General features: G+C 40.3%; 2 protein-coding genes across 2 annotated transcripts in view; one reads left to right on the forward strand and one right to left on the reverse strand.

The window, feature by feature from the left end:
• The first annotated feature begins 441 nt into the window (after window positions 1-441).
• Ankrd37 (ankyrin repeat domain 37) lies at window positions 442-4,146 on the forward strand. Its single transcript, XM_008853588.2, has 5 exons — window positions 442-689; window positions 891-1,043; window positions 2,407-2,498; window positions 3,329-3,532; window positions 3,930-4,146. Coding segments are annotated over exons 1-5 (477 nt in total). The 5' UTR covers window positions 442-662; the 3' UTR covers window positions 3,931-4,146.
• A 66-nt stretch (window positions 4,147-4,212) lies between these two features.
• Ufsp2 (UFM1 specific peptidase 2) overlaps window positions 4,213-13,941 on the reverse strand; it is a 26,097-nt gene continuing 16,368 nt past the window's right edge. The window contains exons 8-12 of the mRNA XM_008853587.3: window positions 11,518-11,682; window positions 11,195-11,319; window positions 8,916-8,992; window positions 7,957-8,081; window positions 4,213-4,370 (exon numbers count right to left, since the gene is read on the reverse strand). Of these exons, the coding sequence (XP_008851809.1) occupies window positions 4,284-4,370; window positions 7,957-8,081; window positions 8,916-8,992; window positions 11,195-11,319; window positions 11,518-11,682 (579 nt within the window). The 3' untranslated portion in view covers window positions 4,213-4,283. The remainder of the gene's footprint in view (window positions 4,371-7,956; window positions 8,082-8,915; window positions 8,993-11,194; window positions 11,320-11,517; window positions 11,683-13,941) is intronic.

A 13,941-nucleotide genomic window follows, 5' to 3' on the forward strand; every position in this document is an offset into this window, starting at 1 on the left:
CAGCATCCGCTCAACCACCGCTCTAACGCCCGGCTAGGCTGTCAGGGCCTGGCCGACACCCCGCTGCGATGGAGGAAGCCAGTCCGAAGGCCCCGAGGCCCAGGGCGGGCCTGAGGGAAGCTACTCCCAGGTTCGCTCTTTTCCTGGGTACGTGCGAGTTAGCAGACGCTAAAGCATGAACCTGCGACTTCCGCTTCTCCTAGGGGACCAAAGGGCTGGGCGCGACCACACGCTACGTGCAAAACTCTGCGCGCGTTATGGCAGCCGCCCAAGTAAGAAAGCGCAGGCTTTCGCCCGCCAGGCCCACCGCCTTCACTGCGCATGCGTGTGAGGGCGACCTAGGCCGTCGCTCCGAAGCGGGCGGCCGGGGGCATCCCCTAGCCCAATCGGCTGGCTGGCCTGTGTGGCCTGCCCCTCCTTCCTCCCAGCCCGCGGGTTCCTGCCTGCACGTGTCAGCGTTTGTGTACGTGCGGCCGCCCTGGAGCTGGAAAAGTTCAGGCTGCAGTAGACTAGGCGGCGCGGCGGGGAGGGGCTCGTGTGCTAGCTCCCACAGGGTTCAAACTCCGGCACTCGGCAGCCCTGTGCAACCTCACCTGCCGGTGTTCCCGGGTCGCTCCACTCGGCACTCTCGGGGACTCTGGTCATCTGCGTAGAGTTGGGCGATGCTGTTGTTCGATTGCAACCCGGAGGTGAGGCTCTCTGCCTCTTTTGTCCTGCAGAAGAAATCTTCCACAGGATGTCTTCTTTGGGAGCACTAACGGGGTGACGGTGGACTGATCACTCGTGTACCAAATCAGACCTTGTCAGTTAGGTTTTTGCAGGGGAAAACGATTTTCAACGCGTAGGACTCAAGCAGGACTGGACAGTGACATTCTGTTCTCTTCCTGCAGGTGGAAGGTCTCAAGAATTTGCTGGAGACTGGAGCTTCTGTCAACGCACCCCCGGATCCCCAAGAGCAGTCGCCCGTCCACCTAGCCGCAGGTGGTGGCCTTGCTTACTTTCTTCTCTGGCAGCTGCAAGCAGGTGCTGACCTCAACCAACAGGTAACTAAGTAACGGATTGTTGCTGTGTACACCCCGTCTCTCCACCCCGTATCTGCACAGATATTTCCTAACTGCTAGAAATAAGCAGTAGTTTTCAGTTGTAAACATATCTATAATAGGAATGTCCAATATAGATATAATGCAAGACTGTAATTTAAATTTTTTAGTAGCCACATCAGTAAAGCAAAAGCAAACCATGAGATTTTTAGTAATTTAACCAAAATACTGTTTGTGTGTACTCATGTCAAATACTGATGTGCTGTGTATTTCATTCTTATGGCATCTCAGTTCAGTCTAGCCACATGTCAAAACAGGACAAAAGAGGCTCAGTCTCACCTCCAGGTTTGCAATCAAGCAACAGCATCACCTGCCTAATGAATGCAGATGACAAGTGCTTTTTAGCATAGATGGCTACAGGTTATCACATTGCACAGTGTATGTGTGTGTGGGGGGGTGTTGATTTTGTTTTGAGGGTCTTACTATGTAGCCCTGGCTGGCTTGGAACTTGCTATGTAAACCAGACTGATCGCCAACTCACAGATATCCACCAGCCTCCTCACAAATGCTGGAATTAAAGGTGTAAACACTTTGCCTGGCAATTCATTTGTCCCCTCCCCCCCTTTTGTGAGACAGGTGTCACTATGTAGACCAGGATGGCCTCGAACTCAGACATCCACCTGCCTATGCCTCCCAAGTACTCGGATTAAAGGCATGCACCACCACACCCAGCTTTGCAGTATTTTTCAAAGTATTTGCTATGTTGCCAAGTCTCAGTCTAGCATGAAATAATAGTTGGGAGACAATGCCACCATCTCTTTCTTCCAGTGGTTTTCATCTTGATTATAATGACATTTAAAGCTGTGAACTTTTTAGCTTCTGTAAACTCTTAATTTGCTTGCATTTCCTTAAATTTTAATGTATGTGAATATGACTGCATATCTTTATTAATGCAAACTTTGTATTAGAACAGAAAAAGAACTTTATTAAAGATAGACTGAATAAAAACTCAGTCCATACAAGACAGTTTTAACTGGCTTCCTCAAATAGCAAATATTTAAAAAAAAATTTTTATTATTTTTACGTGTGTGTATTGCCTGCCTGTAGGTAAGTGCACCCGTGTCGTGCAATGCCCACAGAGGACAGAAGAGGCTGTCCGATCCCCTGGAACTGGAATTACACAGTTGTTAGCTACCATGTGGGTGCTGGGATTCGAACCCGGGTCTTCTGCAAGAACAACTAGTGTTCTTAACTGCCAAACCATCTCTCTAGCCCCTCAAATAGCTAATATTAAACCATCCACGAGTTTACACAGGAAAGTGTTTTGGGAGACTTGTCCTAAAACAAGTTCTATCTTGTCCTAAAGGATGTTTTGGGAGAAACTGCACTTCACAAGGCAGCAAAAGTTGGAAGCCTGGAATGCCTTAGCCTGCTGGTAGCCAGTGATGCCCAAATTGAGTGAGTATAAAATGAGTAGTTCCGCCGGGTGTGGTGGCGCATGCTTTTAATCCCAGCACTTGGGGGGCAGAGGCAGGTGGATCTTTGTGAGTTCAAGGCCAGCCTGGTCTACATAGTGAGTTCCAGGCCAGCTGGGGCTACAAGGAGACCCTGTTTCAAAAAAGACAAACAAACAAACAAACAAACAAAAAACCCAAACAAAAAAGAGTAGTTCCAGATTTTGTGTTTTCTTGGATTAAACCAATTGAACTCCTGAAGCCTAATTAGAAATTATTTTAGAAATAGTGCTTGCCTAACTGATTTAGTGTTATCCTTTCATGTTTGCCTAAGCAGTTAATAATGATCATTACAATAATGAATATCACTTATCAGTTGGAGTGAAGTAGATCCCGAGCCTTCAGAGATACATCATGACAGTGACACTTCAGTTTTAGCTTAAGAAACTCTATAGAGTTTTTGTGGGCTACATCTGGGTGCTCATTCACTGTACTGAACACCAAATACTTTTGTATTCATTCAAATTCATTCAACAGTGAAGCACAATAATGGAATAAAAATACAATTACCACAATGGAATGCCCACTCTGTGCAGATCTGCTAGCGACTGAGGGTATAGTAGTGAGCAAAACTAAATTCCCCTGCACTTCTGTTCCCTCTTTTTTGTGTGTATGTGCACTGGATTGAACACTGCTCCTTTACTGTACCACACTCCTGGCCCAGCACCTCTCTTACTCTGGTGTTGATATGTGCTTGAATTCCTTTGTTAGAAAGATAGAAAAAGAATAAACAATTCCAAATTTCTATTTAACGCCAGCTTTGTCCAATTTCAGTTTATGTAATAAGAACGGGCAAACAGCTGAAGATCTTGCTTGGTCATGTGGATTTCCAGAATGTGCCAAGTTTCTCACCATGACTAAATGTATGCAGACAACAAAGTCAAGTGTGCACCCTGACAGGGATCCCTGTGTTCCGGTGTTCAGACAGAAACGAAGCTTTAGAAGTGTGGAAAATGTAGCTGTGAAAAGGAAGTGCTGGTGAGTAGCTGACGGCTGCTTCTTTCTCCCTCAAGAATTTCTCTTCTGGTACAGGATTTTTCTGTTTCACTCAAATATCAACATTCTTAGACCCAGCATCCTCTTCATTAACATTTAAACATTGGTTAGACAGAAGTTTGGGGAGAAACCACATCCTTTAAAAATTTTCTTGAAAAAAGATTTCATTTTACTTTCTGTTTGTGTGTGGAGGCCAAAAGAGGGTATCAGATCCCTTTGGAGGTACAGGACAGGCATTTGGGGCAAGTTTGACCTTGTTACTTAGGTAATGGGATCTGAACTCTAGTCCTCATGATTTTACAGCAAGCACCCTTACTACTAAGTCACCTCTCCAGCACCCCTAAAAAAGTTTTTAATGTTAACATGTTTTTCAAAACAGAAGTCATGTTGGGCATGAAGACGTCTGAAGAGACTTCACTTCTGACAGATTACAAACCATGGCTATGGCTCATCGTATAGCTAAACTCCTGAGGAGGAAAACGTTCTTCCAAGTGAAGAAAACATTTATGAATACATGTATTTACATGACTATAGTATTTTGGCTATGTATGGTTTGCTTTTTTTTTTTTTAACTTATTAAAGGAGTATCTAAGGAATAAAATCTGTGAAATCTTTATTACATTTGAAAAAAGTCTTAGTTTAAATTAAATCATACCCAGGAGTTAATTTAAAATTAAGCGTGTTTTTATTAACATTATAATACCACCTTTATAGTCTTTGAATCCAAAATAATTTAAATAATTTTTGGTCGTTGAGGAAGGCATAAGTTATAGTAAGCATCCTTGTTCCAAAAGTCTGGGCCCTTCCATCCACACCAGCCCTAAATTTGGAAGAAGGGAAAGGAAAAGAACCTTTTACATGGTTACTAGGCTACATGACAGAAACTGTAACATGAAGCTCTGTCTGCAGGACCTAACCTAGACCCAAATACCTATAAAACTCCAGGATTTTCCAAGTAAAGAAAAGTAATTTTTGGTTCTTTTAACATGGATTTTTAAACTTTAAAAACAGTCTACAGCATTTGGTTTTAGAAGTCCTCAAAAAAGAAAAACCTGTAATAACTTATCCAGATACTTTATTTCATTGGATCTAAGATGTAGTTTTATAGCTCTGGTAATCAGTACCACGTTAATAGCTTAGCTGATGATCTGTTTTATTTAGTAGTCTGTAGAAGACTTTAAATATGCACAATTCAGTGGCATCTTAGATATAATGAAACAATGGAGGTGCAAAACCGAAGCCAGCTTCATGAGTTCTGTTTTCTGCCTTCCTTCAGTTCTAACCAGTTCACTTTCTTCCGCTAGCAAAGACACATACTTTAAAGCAGGTCTCACTATAAGTAGCAAAGCTTATCAAATTTCTCCCAGGGCCACTGATTTATTTGGAGACAAGGTCTACACTGCAGCCCAAGGTGGCCTGAACTCATTTTGTAGCATAGCTTGGCCTTGAACTATCAGCTATCATCCTGCCTCAACCTTTTGAGTCCTGGGACCACAGGTGTGTTGGCTCCAGGTCCAGCTTGACTTCATTTCTTAAGGAGAAAAAGCTAATGACTGGTCTGAAGTATGGTGACTGGTCTGTAGTTCATCATTCTCAAGTGAGATGAGAAACACTCAGGCTGAGGACTGAGTGACAGCTGCAGTCTTACTCCTTTAACGAAGCTGCTGTAGTGGTTGGGACCTGGAGTCTTAAGTTTACAGCATCTACAGCAGACACTGGACTAGGTATTTTTTATGTGGATGTGGGAGGGTTCACTGGAGATGTGCTTTTATCTTTGTTTTGTTTTTTATTGTAAAAATAAGATACATGTTGTAAAAATTCTATCAAGATCAAAGTAGAAAAATCTACCAGTTCAACTTTTCCATCTCCTGAGGTAATCAACATTAAATTTGGATCATTGTCTTTTAGATCTGTTTCTTTACAATAATAACATTTAAATCTCATAGTTCAGCAAAGTTTTAATAAATTTAATGTTCTAAAATCTGTCTTGACAGGCAAATATAATGAAGTTATACACTATCTGCTTTAGTCTTTTGAGAATACTCTCACGCGGATAGACCTTCTGGTAGCCACATTTATTTATTTTCTTTCTTTTTTCTTTTTTTTAAAAAAAGAAAAATGGGTAGAGAGATGCCCAAAGGCCTGTATGTGGGTGCCATACTTCCCTTCCAGATGACTAGCGTGGGAATGTCAATGGGGGAGGCTCTGTAAGAGGAAAGCAAGGCAGAGCCTACCTTACCACTGCCTCTTATCTGGAGTCAAAGGACAGTCAAGAGAGTCTACTGATGACTGCCTTGGCTTCCAGGTTCCTGCATACTCTGATGGGTTAAGGGGCTTTCTGCTATCAAATCCTTCTACAGAAGCATAACTAACAAAGTTCCCAGAAGTTCTCAGAGAAAGTAATCAGGAATGATGGCTCCTTTATCTAACTGCTTCAGAAAACTTTCAAGGTAATTCCACCTGTGGCAAAGCCCATTTAAGTCAACCAGGAAGCAGTATTAACTGTATCATTCCCCTGATGGAAATACTTAAGATTTCTCCCTGCTTTTGAGATAAAAATCTAAATCACAGCTTTTCTCCCTGGCTCTTGTCCCTCCTGCCACTTTCTTGCTGGGCTAACCTGCAGCAGGGAAGCAGGCCATACTTTCTTGCCCTGCCTCTGGGGTTCCTCTGTAGCCCTGTAAACCTGTAAACATTTGTTTGTCTTGAGGATCCTCTGTGGACTTCCCTCTATTCTTCTCCAGGAGACTGACAGCTTCTTAAAAACTTATTCCCAGTGCTTAGGACTATGGCTGACATGCGCTGGGTACTTAAATGCTGGATGAATGGACCCCATGTTACAGAAGGGGAAAATATTGCTACTATTATTTAAAAAAAAATTGAAAATATTTATTTTTTATTTCGTGTGTAAATGCCATACCACACATGTGGCCATCAGAGGACAACTTGATGTCCTCACCTACCAGGTGAGTCTGGGAATCAACCTCAAGTTGTCAGGGTGGCAGCAAGCACCTTTGCCAGCTCAGCCACCTTGCCAGCCCAATAATTCTGTATTGTTTTTGAGGGTGCTGGGGACTGAACCCAGAGCCTCATGTGTGGTAGGCAAGTGTTCTATTACTATGCTCCTTCTGAGACCTGTTGTTGCTGTTGTGATTACGATATATGCACTCTCAAATACTGATAAAACTCCACATGCTTTGAGTTGGAAAAGAAAATATTTGAAGATGTAAGAACACATTTATATCCTGTTGTTACTCTTCTCATTAACAAGAGTAATCATGCATATACCTTAGAGTTCAGTTACACAAGTGCTAGGAGCTGTTTAGCAAGTGTACTAAAACATTTTATCCTTAGGGCTTTAGGAAAATGATGTAGATACATTCTTTGTAGCTCGTGAAACAATCTCAGCAATGAATTTCAATATTAAACCTTCCCATTTTTCAGGAATTCTTTATAAAACACGGCTGAATCAAATGACAGCTGAGGCTTATAGAATTCTTTCTTTGACACTAATTTTAATTGGTTTAAGTGACAATAGGACAAAATGAAAAGTAAAACCTACATTAGTTTATGACTTAAAGGGGCATATGCATTCTCTATAATTTAATACACTTGATAAAGAACATAAACATTTAAAATTCTAGGTATCTTATACAGTACTTGTCTTCTAATGATTTAGTACTAAATTTTATGTGAGAATTACACTTTTATTTACTTGTTTATTTGTATGTATGCATGTGAAGTTCAGAGGACAACTTGCAGGCATTGGTCTCTTCTACAATGTGGCCTCCGAAGATAAAACTGAGTGGTCAGGCTTGGTGGCAAGTGCTCTTATCTGTTCAGTGATCTTGCTAGCCCTTCACGTGAAAATTAGTTCCTCATAAATCAACTGAAATTTATGCCTTGTGTAGCTGATATTGCAAGCAATAACAAATATTTCTAAATCTGCCTCAACTTCGACTCCTTTATAGAATTATGACCAGAGTATATGTACACAGATGAGAAGTAGTTACATCTTCATAATGGCGGGTCTTCTATTTATTTATTAGTAGATTCTAAAATTACAAAAGTTTATTCTATTCTCCTATTTTAAGACATCGATGAGCTGCAATACAATTGTGTATGCTACAAAATCTCCAAAGGAGGTATCTCATGAAGTTTATGTTCCATTACCACTATGAGTTTGGTAGCAAGGTTTTTATAAATTTAACCTACACTGTGTCTTTTGCGATGATTTTGTCTCTCCTGTCTTCACTACATGGAGACAGTTACCCTCAGCAGGCTCAGAAATACCTCTTACAGTGAGACCCTGCCTGTGGCTCATCTTTCTGTTAACATCCAAGCTGCTCGCCTTCATTTCTGGCTTCTTTGCCTTATGTCTAAATTTATGTTATGTGGACACTTACCTTTTCCAAAATGACTTGCAGATCTTCAGCACCTGTATAATGTGGGTCTAGAATAAGAAATTTTATCTGGCCTGTAATCTCATTCCATGCAACTCCTAGTATTGTGTGAGCCAAAACGCCTCCCCCTAGAGGAGAAATATGAAAATGCAACAGGATATAAATTCATCTCAACTGTGTATTAGGTTCAAATAAACCGATTATTTTGTTTGTTGACTTAAGACAGCATTAAAATAGAATGTCCTACATTGTAAAAGACCATCATGGTAAGTATATTCTGAAAGGATATGATTATAACTTTAACAAAAAAAGGTGATCATATGAATAAGCATATGAAGTCTATATTCCATTGCCATATTGTTGGAATCCCCTACCATGGACATAGAAAGGGCCACAGAGGGACCAAGCCCCTCCCAGCAGTCACATCACTGCTGTGGTCCCTCCTGCAGCAAATCTTGCTGCATCTGCTCTGAGTTTCTCCAGTGACAGAGCCCATGCACAGGTTCCCTGTGACACCCTGCCAATATCTACCTCCATATCTTACACAACAGTCTTAGATTGTCCTTCTTTGTGGATAAGTCATTCTTTGTGGAATTATGTTATCTTTAGATCAGTTAATCCAATCTTACTTCGCAAATAAAGCCCAGACAAGTAATCTGTTGTGTCATGCAGCTGACCAAATTAGAGTGATAATTATGATGCTGGCCATCCCTTTTTAATACTGCTCTCAGCTCTTTAAATGCTTAAATATAATTATCATTTCCTTTTTAGCCTTTACTTTTGGTTATTAAATCTTGTTTTGCAACTTCTCTACTTTGGAAATAAATTACTATGTATGGTATAAACATTAATTTTAGAATGTTTGAAAAGGCTGTTTTTTATGCAATACTGAAACATCATACTAGCAAGCTTTGCTTATTTTCCACTCTGCCAAGGGAGCCCAAGATGCCCCAGTACCTTACCAATCATTACTGGAGTGCCCTCACTCTGGAAATGGTTAGCCAGTTCCCGTCCTTGAGAGGCCATTTCTGAACCTTGGCTAGAAAGAAACCATTTTCCATTAGGGAAACTACTTCCAACACTAAGGTCAAGTAATGAGTTTGGGGTAGGGGCAATGTTGAAAACATTTTTATTTTTTTGGGGGGGGGGTTAAAAAAATGTGTAAGTTTAAATAAAAATTAAGTGGTAGGGCCCTGATTTAGAAAGCAATTTAAAGCAACAGAAACTAAATATTTAAGGCTATGAATAGGAAGAAACAAAGATTTTGGTTTTCTGCTTCTAGAACTATATAAAGAAGGTTCTAGGTTTTTTTTTTTTTTTTTTTTTTTTTTTTTTTTCCTGCCTCTGCCTCTCAAGTGCTGGGATTAAAGGGGTGCACCATGACACCCAACTTGGTTCTAAACTTTTAAGTCCTTTTGCTTCAGTGTCCACATTTTTTTCCATCTTTCATTGGAACCAGTAATGCCTGTTCCCCTAGAGCACAGAGTATATTCTAGGGCTAATACATCTGTGAAAACCTCAAAATGCTTTCAAGTGTAACATACTGCATTTTATGGAGTATTGGATGCACTATAGACCTTTTGCTTTTTCCACCAGAAAGGTGGACTGGTAAAGGAAAGTACAGAGCTATTCCTCAAAATCCCAATAAAACCACCGTAAGTTGAAAATGCTGTGAGCTGAAAATTTTATTTAGCACACCTAATTACCAAACACCACTGCTTAGCAACCCAGCCCATTGTTGACTTTTGTGAAGGTGAACTGGGAGTTAAGACTTGCTGCCACTGCCCAGCAGCATCAGAGTACCGGTACTCTATATTTAGAACATAAAAGTTCAGGCACTTCCATCGAATCCATATTGCTTTTTGCACCATTAAAAAGTAAAGGTTTGGAAGCTGACTCATTAGTGAGTCTGTCATATTTGGAGATGCCAGGTGGCATTAAACCGTGGCTCTGGGCTGAGTGAGTAAAATATCAATAAAATTTTAATGTATCAAAAATTCTAAAACTTATCTAAGCGCGCATGTGTTTGTGTGTAGGTCAGGAGAACTTGCAGGAGTCAGTCCTCTCCTTCCACTACTTGGCTCTTAGGATTGAACTCAGGTCATCAGGTTTGGTGGTAACAACCTTTACCTGGTGAACTACCTTACTGGCCCAAAACTTTCATTTTTAAAAATAATTCTAAAATTACTTAATCTGCTATTATTTTGTACTGATTTCTATAATTCCAATTCCAATTGTGAAATTCTTGAACAACAAAGATACTGTTATAGTAGTTATCAATATGAAAAATATTAAAATATAAGCCCACTGACCAGGGGTGATGGCACATGCTTTTAATCCCAGCACTCAGGAGGCAGAGGCAGGTAAATCTCTGTGAGTCTGAGGTCAGTCTGGTTTACATATTGAGTTCCAGGCCAGCCAATGCTACATAGTGAGATCTCTCAAAAAACAACAACCACAACAAAAACATGTAGTATGCATATATTTATGGGGCCTGGAAAGATGGTTAAGAACACTGGCTGTTCTTGCAAAGGACCTGGGTTTGATTCCCAGCTCCCACAAGTTAACAACCACCTGTAACTCCAGTTCCAGGAGATCTGACACCTTCTTCTGACCTCCATGGTCACTGCATGACACAGGTGCACTTACGTACATGCAGGCAATACACTTATATACATCAAATAAAAAGCATTTTAAAAATATGTGTATTATGTATATATACATACACGCAAGGGCACTCCTGCTTTTATTTATATATATATATATAAAATACATAATGAGCTAGCAAGTTATGGTCAGAAAAACTGATACTCATTAATTTCTATATTCTCATATTATTAAAATTGTGGAAAACAACATGAATCCATCATTTGGATACGGTTGGTGCACAGCATCTTAGGAAGAAAACAAGCAGAAGGTAAACACAATGGCCATAGATCAGCATTTGATTTTCTTCTTGTAAGATTTTCTGAGGATTCAGGAATGAAAAAAGGTAGGCTTTCTTATATAACTTTTTACTCAAAGATGACGTTTTAAAATTTTCCTTGCATAAGCTAAAATTAGGTCTAAAAAGATCAAGTATAGATTACAGTTTGCTAAAAACTGGGATTTGTAAAGCAATGAGGTAAAGAGAAGGAAGAGTAGGGAGTGAAAATAAATGAGGGAAATATTATTTCCCATTATTTCAATAAAATGATGGACTGTCACTGGAAATGATTTATTTAATTTACAGTGTCTTTACCTGACAAAGAGTATTTTTGAAGTTATACCAATCAGTTGGTTTAGTACCAGCTGCACTTCAATAGATCCAATCCATTGCCGAGATCCGACAAATGTTGCTGGTTTGTCACCGACATCAACTAGAGCCTTTATGTATTAAAAAAAAAAACAAAAACAAGGCAGCTATTAAAAAAAATGTATTTAGGGCATCTTTCCCAATTACCAGCCAAAGAATATTTCTTTTCAAAACAAAAATAAGCCATAGGGTAATTTTAATTGTTAATGGTGTGTTAAGAGGTAATGGAATACACAACTGATTATAATTTAAAATAGCATGTTCTGTACCTGCTGAATTTCTCTGTGTGTTGGAATGGACCGCTCTGTGTATCCCTGATGTCTGAACCATGAGCAGATAGTCTGCAGGGACCGGTAGGCACAGCCCCAGCCACTGTCATCTATCCGATCCTGCATATAATGATGATAGCCATATATGCCCTGGACCACACAGATCTACAAAAAAGAAACATAGTAAGGAATTCAATACAGAAGTACACATACCTCTATAGAAACATTGGATCATGCTTACTGTTCTGAGAGCTATATCATTATTTATTACTGTTATATTATAAAAATGTCTTCACAGAACAATGGGTTAAATATTATATTTTCTTGTTTAAAATTTTAAAAAATATTTGACTTACTATTTTTATTTTATGTGTATGAGTGTTATGCCTGCATGACAGTAAGTGCACCCATGTTGTGTAACACCCATAGAGGACAGAAGAGGCAGTCAGATCCCCTGGAACTGGAGTTATGGACAGTTGTTAGCTGCCATGTGGGTGCTGGGATTCAAACCCTGGTCTTCTGCAAGATCAGTCAGTGTTCTTAACTGCTGAGCCATCTCTCCAGACCCTCTTGTTTTTTTTCTTAAAGATCCAAAGCCCTTACCGACAGACACAGAAAGACATGTCTTCTGGCCTCTTTTCCAACTTCGACTCCTACACCTTTTTCATTTCTTTATCTGCTTTAGTTTCAAATATGCAAGCTGATTACAAACTTTATGATTTTTTTTTGATGGAAATAGCCTTTTCCCAAGTATTTTACATCTTGAACCCTTTCTTCATTTATTTCTGTTCAAATGCCAGAAGCCCTCCATGACCAGCCAGCCTAAAAATGGCATGCTCACCTTCTCACTGCCTGCTCCTAGTACTGGCTGCCAGCTCTATCCTGACTCTCTATGTAAGTATGCATGCATATATATATTTGAATTTTCAAAGCACGTACAACTGTCTCACATATAACTGAAGATCATATTTTAACTATCTGCCTAGCCATGCTAATATGTCAGCTAATAAGCTGGGCCCTGACTTCCACATAATTGATAAACATGCTGGATACATGCTGACTCAATGCATGAAGGAAAAATAAAGACAGGTTTAACACAATAAAGAAGGCCCTATAGGATGGAACAGAGGAAAGACGTTTCTGCATTTTGTAAACCTGCCACTGATTACAGGTAACGTGTTATTAGTGACTAAAATAAGGACTGATAATATAAGATTTTTCCTTATAGAATGTTTAAAGTTCACAATTTTTTGGGCAAATTATGTTATTTAAAAAAAATTAGAGGTCTAAGCAAAGATAGATTACTTGCAAGACAACTAGGTAATAGACGACATATACATAGATAATTTATAATTAGACCATTTTGTCAGGCAGAAGAATGGTTCTCTCCAAAGATAACTCTGTCCTAATCTCCCTGGAGTATGGGAATGGAATCTTGTATGCAAAATGACAAGCACTGTACAGATATGACTAAGGATCATTCTGGACTCTCTGGGTAGTTGTCAAATGAAGGCATATGTGTTTTTATAAAACAGAAGAAAAGAAGAAATGGCAGTGGCCAGAGGCACAGTTCTGGTGGTATGAGCACAAACAGGGATGTGTGCAACTAACTGAGGCTGAAGAATAGATCCTTCCTGCAAGCCCACGGAGGGAGGTGTCCTGCTTTTTTTCTTCACTGCCGTGACAAAACACTGACCAATACCAACTTGGGGAGGAAAGGGTTTATTCAGCTTACATCTCCCAGGTCACAGTTCATCAGGGAGCCCAAGGTAGGAAGTCAGGGCAGGAACCTAGAAGCAGGAGCTGGAGCACAGGCCATGGAGGAACGCTGCTTACTGCCTTGCTCCCCTGGCCCCTGCTCAGCCTTTCTTATGCTACATAGGTCCACCTGCCCAGGGGTGGCACCACCCACAGTGCGCTGGGCCCTCCCACATCACTCATCAAGAAGATGCCCCTCAGACATGGCCATAGGCCAGTCCAATAGAGGCAATTCCCCAACTGAGGCTCCCTCAACCCAGGTGTGTCAAGTTGACACTAAAGCTATCCAGCACAACTGACCCCCTGTCAACTTGACACATAAATATCACTATTAAACCATAACTTTCCAATTTCTGTCCCCAAGATATGATGTTAATATCACAACATACGACAGTACAATCTTAAAAACCCCACAGTCCTTAAAAAAAAATCCAAACACTTTAAAGTCCATAGTCTCTTTAAAAAGTCTCAACTGTGGGTGGGCTTCTGTAAAATCCAAAACAAGTACTGTCTTATTTCAAAGGGAAGAATCGGGGACACGTAAGCAAAACCAAAGTCCAGCAAAGTAGCTCGAGGTTGGACATCTGGGATTCACTCACGATCTTCTGGGCTCCAAAGGGTACCGGCAGCTCCACTGCTCTGACTCTGCAGTCCACAGCACACTCA

Source organism: Nannospalax galili, unplaced genomic scaffold, assembly GCF_000622305.1.
Source record: "Nannospalax galili isolate Female #2095 unplaced genomic scaffold, S.galili_v1.0 scaffold46, whole genome shotgun sequence".
NCBI lineage: Eukaryota > Metazoa > Chordata > Mammalia > Rodentia > Spalacidae > Nannospalax > Nannospalax galili.

Coding starts and splice junctions, on each gene's coding strand:
- Ankrd37 (XM_008853588.2), top strand. CDS start 663: ATGCTGTTGTTCGATTGCAACCCGGAG. Junction 1,044..2,406: donor GTGCTGACCTCAACCAACAG/GTAACTAAGTAA, acceptor CTTGTCCTAAAG/GATGTTTTGGGAGAAACTGC. Junction 2,499..3,328: donor GCCAGTGATGCCCAAATTGA/GTGAGTATAAAA, acceptor GTCCAATTTCAG/TTTATGTAATAAGAACGGGC.